Source organism: Alosa pseudoharengus, unplaced genomic scaffold (genome assembly GCF_046254945.1).
Source record: "Alosa pseudoharengus isolate Yale_2024_CS ecotype anadromous, Long Island Sound unplaced genomic scaffold, YU_APseudo_1.1 YU_APseudo_1.1_scf_3, whole genome shotgun sequence".
Lineage (NCBI taxonomy): Eukaryota > Metazoa > Chordata > Actinopteri > Clupeiformes > Clupeidae > Alosa > Alosa pseudoharengus.
This window is the reverse complement of record NW_027468718.1, coordinates 29,334,270-29,344,650: the sequence shown is the minus strand read 5'-3', so window position 1 is coordinate 29,344,650 and position 10,381 is coordinate 29,334,270. Positions and strand designations below refer to the sequence as shown.

Here is a 10,381-nt window from a genome sequence, read left to right as displayed (position 1 = left end):
TTCACTTCTCACACTAGCCTACAGTGCAAGTAGCGAAAGTATTGCATTAGTGTGTCAAGTAAAAGATCGCAGATGAGGACCGGCGGCTTAGACATTTGCTTTGGACAGAACCAGAATGTGTAGAGTATTCAGATAATAGAATAAAGTTTAGGCAAGACTACGAATGTAACGAAGTTAGACCAAATCATTTCTGTAGGCTACTCCGTAATGACGAGGTGCACTGTGATGTGGCTCAGGATTGTTACATTTCTCACTGGATTGCTCATCGGTAAGTAGGCTAAATATATATACTGTATAAAAAGCTAAATATTCAAAATATTCTGGTTGTACCACCACACCAATGTGACAGGAATTTTGGAAAATAAGGCGGGGATCACACTGGAGATAACGCAGTGGCAGCGGTAGTCGTAACGCAATGCTCAGTCCATGACAGTTCAATGCTCAGCTTGATCCGCTGGCCAGTGTGATCCCTGCCTTCGTAGGGAACTTTCCCATGTAAAATTAAAGTTGCAGAAAAAAGTGTCAAAGCCTATGCTAGTCTCATAGCCGCAACTCATTGGCTCTGATTGAAGTATTCCCAGGGCCGGCGGCAGGCAATCCTGCGCCCTGGGCGAAATAGGACATGTCACTTTCGACTGTGTGCTACCAGAGAATGTCTAATAATGAACTGGCTCCCCTGATTCTCTTATTATTTCAATATTTTTTTCAAAGGTAGACTATTTTAAACAATCATTTTAATACTTCATATAGGCCTAATTTACGATGTGTATCTATTGTCCATGCAGCACAGCGAATCAAAGTTAATACATTAGGCTAGGACTACTTTCCATTTTGCATACGTTCAGTTGTAGGCTATAGCCTAAAGCTTGACTGAAACATTGTAAAACAATTAGTTAATGTATGAGAAGAGTGAAATCAACTATTAGTTTCGACGGGTCCTCGCATGTTTCTGCTGAAAAACTGCTAGTTTCATCCCGAGCTGCACGTTACGAACGCATTTAAAGATGCGGTCATTTAAAAAAAATAATTAGCCAGTCGCCCGCATTCAAACAAACGGAATATGCGATTATATTTCACAACTTTGCGAAGTACCGTGACTGGAAAAGGCGGACAAGCAAGCCGCAGACAGATCAGGGGATTCACTTCCCTGTTAGGTAGGCCTATGCTAGACCAGCAACACGCGCTGGAGAGACGCATGTTGACATCAAACCATGGAACTAACGCAAGTTTACCCGACTGCTGTTCCCGCTGTCATTCTCGTGGCGTTTCTAACGTTTTTCATGCCCTAAATGGTATCGGTTTCATGTTCATCTTCTTAATGTATGAGGCTATAACTGTAGGCCTATAGCGCCTACTGACTTGTCTGTCACTAGCTTGACTGAAGAGGAGACGGGGGAGGGGGCCTTCATTAGCTTGCGGGGCCCTACGCAACTTGCGTAGTGTGCGTATAGGGAGAACCGGACCTGAACAGATCTAACATGGTTAGGCTATACTTCTCATTTCAAGCAGTGAGAATAACTAAAATGTTGCTTTTACAGACAAAGATCGTAGCCATTATTCTCAAACTATTTGCATTAAGTCTACACCACTGTAAGTGGAAGGAAAGGCAACCAGCAATGATGAGAACCATTTAAAGTCAACATACAATTTCACTATGGCTATATTTTACTATATTAAGTTGTGAGTGACCTTTGGCCTTTGGGGCCTACCTACATTGTCCCATGAGCCATTACGGCAACCATTATATTGTTCTTTTGTTAGCCTTAAGCCTATCTCAGTCATTATGCCATACCACATCACCTCCTGCCGTGTAATGAGCTGCATTGAACACATGAAGATCTATTGAGAACACCAAATCCATATTTCCTGTTATTTTGGTGAAGTAATGTAAACGTAGTGTAATGCCTTACAATTCAAAGACAGTAATATTATAATGTAACAAATTACTTTGAGATGACTGTAACAAGTAATAAATAATGCATTACACTTTTGAAGTAACTTGCCCAACACTGGTGGCGTCCCTGGTAGTTTGTCCCCCAGGGCAATCGCCCAGAATGCCCATGCCTTCCGCCGGCCCTGAGTATTCCAAATGAATCAAACTGATTATGCTAATATTATGTCCTCTTATATGGTGACATTAAACTAACTGTTCCCACCCCTCTGTTTTAAGGATGCCTTGCCAACCAGTCCACTGTCCAGACATTTGTTGGAATGAATGTCCTTTTACCCTGTAGCTGTGGAGAGAACAGGGGGAGAATTGTTTGGGAGACAAAGAAAAAGACAGAGACACTTGTCTGCCATGAATACACCGCAGACAAAGATAGCGCAGGTGATCCTCAATTCACAAACAGGACTCACCTCTTCAGAAGCGAGACAGGAAATTGCTCCTTACAGTTGTTTGGAGTTACTGTTGCAGACGAAGGACAGTATACATGCAGTACTTTTAAGCCTTACCGGACGCATCAGACGATCAACCTTACAGTTATGGGTGAGTAAATAAAAGTTGTTAAAGTATTTTGTTCTGCCAATCAGAATAAGACAATATTGCAAATGTAGAGTTTACATCAGTTAATATTCCCTTGATATTCCCGTTTAGGCATGCTGCATATTCTGATTCATGATGATTCATATGATTCTTCTTTTTTGTTTTTGTCACACTTGTATTATATAAAAATAATCAATGCTCAATCATTCTTTTTATGTAATATGAGGCTTTTTATGCAGTGTTTTTACTGTTTTGCCTCTGTCCTAAGGCAGACTTTGGATCTTAAACCTCCTTTAAATTAAATACGTCACTGTTAGTTTGGTTTATTTCCTATAAATGTAGGCCTACTATAGGCTACTGGGCAGTGAGAGGTGTCCCGAAAACAAATAAACCCACATTAACTAAATAAATAATTAATTAAATAATCCTCACTCGCTGTATTACTCTATTAGTCTACAATGCAGCAATTACCTCATTATATATAAAAAAGAATGATTATGCATTGATTATTTTTATAATACAAGTAAGTGCGACAAAAACAAAAAAAGAAGAATCAAGGTGATATCAGCTAAATTGGGCCACTTTTTGGTAAATCAGTTGGGAAAATAATATAATACTATATATGCCTTTTCCAATTGTTTTTATGATTACTAATGACTGTTTTTGATCATTTTGTGTTGAAATTATGTCATAAAATATAATTATTTAGGCCCTACAGTTCTTGAAACATCAACTGTGCCAACTTTTTTTGCATAAGCAGTTTCAGGTAAAATGGGCCAGCATCTAAGGTAAAATGGGCCAGCTGTTTTAGGTAAGCATTCGGCCAGTCAAAATGCAAAGGGAATGGTAATTTATCATCAATTTTAATTTCAAAACACAATATTCATATGTGCCATTAAAAAAAACACATTTTGGGTGCAAACTCACATATTCAAATGTGCAATTAAAAAAGACCATTTTGGAACAGCACAGATCAGTGAATAGATCAGTGACAGATCAGTGTGTGTGTGTGTGTGTGTGTGTGTGTGTGAACAACACATTTTGAACAAAATGCACAAATTACAAAAATTCATACAAAACTGGTAACTGATATATTAAAAATTAAAACATTGATATCATTATTCTCCTCTCTGCTTGTCTCCTCTCTTATCTTTCCTCCTCTTATTTCCTTTCTCTTTCCTTCTCCCTCTCTCCTCTCACTTCATTTGCATTTGCCATACATGTACTCACTGTAAATAAAATATCAACCACCATTATTACTGGGGGGGCGGGGGGTCATGGTGAGTGTGTGTGTGTACGTGTGTTTGTGTCCGTGCATGTGTGCGCGTTGGTTGGTGTGCGAGTGTGTGGGTGAATGCGTATGTGCATGGGTGTGTGTACACACACACACACACACACACACACACACACACACACACACACACACACACACACACCCTCACACACATGTGTATGTGTGTTTGTGAGTGACACAGAGGATGGCCCATTTTAGCTGAAACCATGTGGCCCATTTTACCTCAGTGGGTTAAGGTAAATTGGGCCGCTAAGAAAAACATCACTTTTACAAAAAATAAGTTCATATACCAAACTAACAGCATTATTTCTGGTGGATGCCATCAAGACAGATATTATGCACAGTTTTTTTATGTGCATGTTTGTTTTTTATAGATTTATCATCCTTATAATAGTGTAACGATTTGATAACGAACCACACAGTTGTCCAATCAAAAGGTTTATTCACTGGGAACGAGAGCCGGGACACAGATAGACACAGAACACAATGCAAACAGGGCAGGTCAAGCACGCACACACACTACACATACAGGGGAGGACGCAGCCTCCCACACAAAAAGGATCACACACGAGGGAGAACTAAAAGGGAAACATGTTACAATAAAGACGCTAACATTACACACAAAACTAAGGAGAATAACGACATAAACCCCCCAAATGTTCGCTCTCGTATCCCAGGATCCCCTGCGCGGGAGAACGCTAACACTGTCTTTTTGCGCCGACGTTACACAGCTCCCCCAACAAGCCATTGCCGTCCTCGGCAATGCCCACGAGGTAGCCACATGCTAACGTCGGCGCGCGTCGCCCGCCACTCAGTTCAGTGCGACAGTACCGCCAACTCACGTGGGGTGCACGCGCCGCAGGAGCTCACTCAACGGGGCGCCACGCTGCCAGCAATCCAGTTCGGGCGTGCTAGCAGCCACGTGGCCGACCCGCTCGTCACCAGCTCCCTCTCAGCAGCCGCCCTCAGGCTGCACTTTCCGCGGCGTGTCACCACGGCACTCCTCCTCTCCAGACGGGGCCCTAGGTGGCCTTACAACCGTCGACACTGTACCAAGCACCGGGGTTCGAGGGGGGCCAGATGAAGCTGCGCCAACGCCACTCCGCTCCGTCGAGTCGCCGACCAGGACAGACAGGCACCGACTCCGCAGCAACCGGACCGCGCTGAGCTCTCCCGCTGCAGCTACCGTCTTCGGCGTCCCTCCTCGTGTTGCCATCTCGCAGAGCCGTACTGCTCTGTTCCCGGCCCGTTCCACTCCTTCGCGGCCTCGGCGAAGGCACGACCCCCGAGATGGTCGTGCTATCGAACTCCACACAACGAACTTTTTTCAAAAGGCGCCGGCCAACAGGCCAACTAGAACTAGCGCCTAGCACTGCACGGTGCCCCTCACACGCACCCAAAAGTTAAAGCACACACCAAAACAGTCACACACTAGAGGGCCCTTCCGTCGAAGCTGCCCCACCGTCGTGAGTTCGCTGCCCTCAGCGGCTCCGCCAACCGTCCATCGTCTAGGAACCTCTTCCTCGCCGCACTCCCTCTCTGCTCACGCGTCGCGGCTCGCCGTGGAGTCAGCGCCCAGGCCATCGCCGTCCTCTCCGCGAACGCTTCTTCAGGCTCCTCTTCCGGCAAGAACTTCTCCCATGGCCGCAGGCAGCTCCAACCGAAAGCTCCTCTCCTCCGTCGGCAGTAGCGATAGAAGGCCCCGAGCTTTTTAGTAGCCCTTACAAGGGCTCTCTCTGCATCCTCTTGCGTGGGCCTCCACCCAGTGATGAGGTCTCCCGCTCCCAGCTGCTCCCGCTGAGTGGAGGCCATGTTCGAAAGTCGCTTCTGACACCAATGTAACGATTTGATAACGAACCACACAGTTGTCCAATCAAAAGGTTTATTCACTGGGAACGAGAGCCGGGACACAGATAGACACAGAACACAATGCAAACAGGGCAGGTCAAGCACGCACACACACTACACATACAGGGGAGGACGCAGCCTCCCACACAAAAAGGATCACACACGAGGGAGAACTAAAAGGGAAACATGTTACAATAAAGACGCTAACATTACACACAAAACTAAGGAGAATAACGACATAAACCCCCCAAATGTTCGCTCTCGTATCCCAGGATCCCCTGCGCGGGAGAACGCTAACACTGTCTTTTTGCGCCGACGTTACAGTAGTTTAGTTAGATTTGATATGCCAGGCTACTTACCATGCAGATTTCTGGTGCAGTCTTGATTTGAACTATTGCCCCGCCCACCATAGCAACCATAAACCAATCAAATCACCTGTTACTTGTCAAGTACAGTTATGACAACAGTCTGAAATCCTTTGCTGGTCATTGGCTCTACATTCCAGAGGGACTGGGACCCCCAAACCTTAAATGGCCCATTTTAGCTGATGGCCCATTTTACCTGATATCACCCCATATGAATCATCATGTTTTTTAGTTTTTCTTATTTCTTCCAAGGACAAGAAAAGTACCATAGTTGAAGAATTACCCATGTACCTCTGTCAGCACATTCATCATTGTTTCTATCTCACCTATGTTTTGCCTTCATTTTGCTCTGCTCTGATTTCTGTTAACCATGTCTCTCAACAGCAAATTATGCAGCTTCTTGTACTAATAAATCATCATCTGGAGAGCTGGTTTGTGAGGCAAGTGGTGGATACCCAAAGGGCAAGATCTATTGGCAGCGAGATGGTCAGCGTATCCCAAGTGTTCCATTCAGTAGCCACAGAGATGCTTCCTCCCTACTCTACAATTTGACAAGTAACCTGAAGGAGTCCAGGGGATATGCGGAGTGTGTTCTTCAGATACCTGGTCAGACCATCACAATAAACTGCTCTGAGATTACAAGTAAGTGTCACAACAGATATACAATTAGTTGGAAACAGATACTATTGATTCATAAGTTCAAAGCAGCTATCACTTACCAAATGAAAGGGTTATTTAAAAGGTGATTTCATCACAATAGTTAAAAGCTGGCCAGTCTGTGTGACTAGTATTTCATCCTCAATCTCAGGATGCACTTAATACCATGTAGGAAAACTATGTATGATGAAGATGCAAATGAAAAACAAAATCGGGTTATTAAAACACTTGAGCCTGGACATCCGGCTACCTTCATTCTTGAGTGGTGACTCAATTAGGTTTGGGCAGTGGCCTTCATGCACAAACATGCAGGTTAAATCAGCTCTCCTTGACGTTAAGCAATGTAGATTGAAAGGGACTGAACAAGGCCCCAAGCTACACTAACACCCACACAGTTCTGGCTGGGTCATTGTGTCGATACTGTGTTGGTTTTGTTTACGTTTATGGCAGTGACAAGATTTGTTCAGTGGAAACTTTCTTCAGGAAGAATAAGGACTTTGACCAGATGAATGGCTTTCTGAAGTGAAATGGAATGTGACATGGCAATGGTGTAGCGTAGTTGTTCGAAAATTCATAAAACAACGATGTTTTTTAATACTTTAAAATAACATTTGCTAAATGAACCTTACATTTTTCAGTAGCCATAGTGTAGATTTGAACAAAATCTAGTTTGGTTCTTACCGGGGCTTTTACTGCCTGAAATATCCGATTTTGTTTACCACGCTCAGATTTTAGTGCTGGGCTGGTGGGTACTTATTCCCAACCTTTCTCACGGTACATCAACGGTTAGCCCGAGAATTCTCGTCGCAATTCAAAATTCCACTGGAGCTCCAAGCGGATTTGTACACGCAGCCTTACAACACTGTTTACAGCTCTTCGAGTCACGATTACATAGCATTGGTAGCACTACATAGCTAATTTAGATAAACTTATGGTGTGGGTGCTTGCGTTTCTTTAGGAATCAGCCGTCTTGGTTTGTATAGAAATGAATATTAAGTGACACATACACGTAAGAGGTTCATACGTGACGGTTGGTAATATGTGACGTTCCGATAATCATATTGACACTGATTTACCCTAATGATACTCTACCCTAATGAAAAGGTAGGCCCACTGTAATTAGTTTTTTTAACCTAACAAAATACAGCTACAGGCATTGAGGAGATAAGACAGTTTACTCTGAATATTCCTTCGTCACCATGCATTTATATGACAGATGCAGAAATATGCATCTGTGTGTCTTTGGCCGGCTGAGTACTGAGGTAATCACTGTTTTAATCCAATTTCTAACTAAAATATAGACCCTTTCAATCTGTTCCCAAGGGCTTTCTGATCCTGAATGTGTTCTAACATTTAACATAATGTCTTTAATATTTGTTCAGACAGCCCAAGCACGGGAGAACACAATGTGACCATTGGGGTACCAATCGGGGTCATCTTCATCATCCTGATAGCGGCACTTGCTGTATGTGTGCTGCATGTGTACTGTCGGAAAGTAAGTCTTCTTATTATGTCATTAAAGTGTAAGTTCGGTGTAAAATGACCCATAGCCCTGTTGTATAAGCTCACCACATGCAGCCCATCGGAAAAAGAATGAGACATTTGGGACAACATAGGCCAAGTTATGGACAGGCAGCTTAAAGCAGACCTATGGGGCATTAAAACTGAAACTGAAAGTAACTCCCCACTGCCCCATGGGTCTGCTTTAAGCTTTTTTGTAAGTTCACACTATATACTTACACTGTATATAGTGTAAACTTACACTTTAAGGCTTATAGGGATGCACGATATTGGATTTCTGCCTATATTCGATATGCCGATATCTTCAGACTCATTTTGGCGAATACCAATTAGTGTAGGCAAAAAATATGCAATTGACATTTGAAATTTTGACAATTGGCATATCACATTTTCACATAAAAATGTAGATCTCATCCTGCTTGAACAGATTTGTATTGTGCTTCCTCTGAAACCCAAACAGGGTTTGCCGAATAATGTTGTGCATCCCTTATGGCTTCTACCTTTATGCATTATTACCCTATGAAATGACATGACAAGAGTCACAAGGATGTACAGATAACACCATTCCAAGGGCACTAATGCATGAGAAATGGGTAGGGGATTTAATTCATATGAATGTTTTCTGTTCTTAGAAAGAATGGTGACTTTTTCAGGTGTTACCCCATCAGCAGTATATATAACAACAGTGGATGTCTTTATCCATCTAGTCTCCTGTCAGTACAGGTATTTGCTTTGCATTCCTGGTTTTCGTTATCCCACTCGGTACATTTGTGGTCTGCCTTTGTTGCAATTAGCGCAAGACAATGGAGGGTACTGGCGGTGCTGGGAGCGGGAACGGGAACGAGACGGATGGAACGGAAGAAAGTCCTCTCCAGGAAGTGGAGGGGAAGGATCCAGTGCAGACAGAGTTCACTAATGAGAGAGAGACATGACAACACCAAGCCGAAGAGAACCTAGACTCCTAGAACCTAGATCCTGGGTGGGAGGAAGAGACAGGAAGTGGTCTCCCCAGGACCTGGGTCCCCTGTTGGCACTAGCCCCACAGGACGTCGATGCTACCAGTGCACTACTGCTTCCCAACACTGGACTCTTTGATAGAGTTACCGTTTGTAAATATGCATCCTGATACATTTTGAGACATTATGAATTGCACTGGCATGAATTACTGAGGTTGGCTATTCTGTGTGAACTGACCATGACCAAGATACAGATAGTACCTCTAACCTAAGTAACTACGTTGACTTTGCCTTTTGATTAAAGCTGTAATACACTTTTAAGTTATGATCTTAACTTTCAGTACTCCATTCTAACCATCTGTTGTGTGAAAAAGCCATCATAAGTTGTTGAGTGATTGTTGAGTGATCTGCTTGAAGTAGGCGTTTTTGTGTTTTCTTGTTTGGGCTTTGGCATAACCAAAGAAAGGTGCCGATGATGTGCAGCTGTTTTGCCAATACTGAAACATTTTTAAGTGTCAGGATAACCTAAGAACTGTGAATAATTTTATATGAGATTCTTTAATAAAACATTTTCTATTTTATACATACAATGTCTCTTCATTATTATGATTCTGCCATTATGGGATCGTGCCTGGCATGTTCAATACAGTACGCATTCTGCTTGTATGTCCCCTTGTAAGATTGACATAATAGATAAAGTGACTCAACTTAATCCAGTAGAAAATGTGTGTGCTGAAATGAAAGTATCATGCAAGGAACCCCACAAACCTGATTCAGTTGTGCAAGTTCTGCAAGGCTGAACATCTCACACAGCACACACACATACACAGCATTTTTCTTAGCTGTTTTGTTTAGCAGTGTTGAAATGCTCAAAACATGAAGATAAATCTTTTTTTCACCAGCTGCCTACTTTTAGCGGAGTGACTGACATGTCTATCAACTTGTTTTCTTCTTGTTTAGCAAAACAAAGCCATAGATAGGGCACTTCTCCTTGGAGATATCACTTACTCACCAACCCAGGTTCATCACTAAACCACATCCTTAGAATAGGCCTACAACCTGGACTGTACATGATCATTTGAAGGAAGAGTGCAGCTCATCAGCTTTTACAATTACGGACCTGACCCTGGCCGAACGAAGATGGACAGCACGCAGCTTTTGGCATTTCCAGTGCTCCTGGCTTTGTTGCATCGTAGGTGTTTAATGTAATTCTTTATTACTACAATGCTACATTCAAAATTGGTGCATTCAAATG

At 43.0% G+C, this 10,381-nt stretch overlaps 1 protein-coding gene across 1 annotated transcript; it reads left to right on the top strand.

Moving 5' to 3' along the window:
- On the top strand, positions 1–9,716 carry LOC143100577 (cell surface glycoprotein CD200 receptor 1-B). Its single transcript, XM_076263898.1, has 5 exons — positions 1–268; positions 2,171–2,488; positions 6,377–6,634; positions 8,032–8,144; positions 8,965–9,716. Exons 1-5 carry the CDS (start codon positions 208–210, stop codon positions 9,100–9,102), a joined length of 888 nt encoding a protein of 295 aa, XP_076120013.1. The 5' UTR covers positions 1–207; the 3' UTR covers positions 9,103–9,716.
- Positions 9,717–10,381: the final 665 nt, after the last annotated feature.

What these genes read in the sequence shown, in the direction of transcription:
- LOC143100577 (XM_076263898.1), top strand. Translation starts at nt 208, where the DNA reads ATGACGAGGTGCACTGTGATGTGGCTCAGGATTGTTACATTTCTCACT. An exon ending in TCTCACTGGATTGCTCATCG is followed by an intron (nt 269 to 2,170) that starts GTAAGTAGGCTA and finishes CTCTGTTTTAAG; the next exon opens with GATGCCTTGCCAACCAGTCC. An exon ending in AAACTGCTCTGAGATTACAA is followed by an intron (nt 6,635 to 8,031) that starts GTAAGTGTCACA and finishes ATATTTGTTCAG; the next exon opens with ACAGCCCAAGCACGGGAGAA.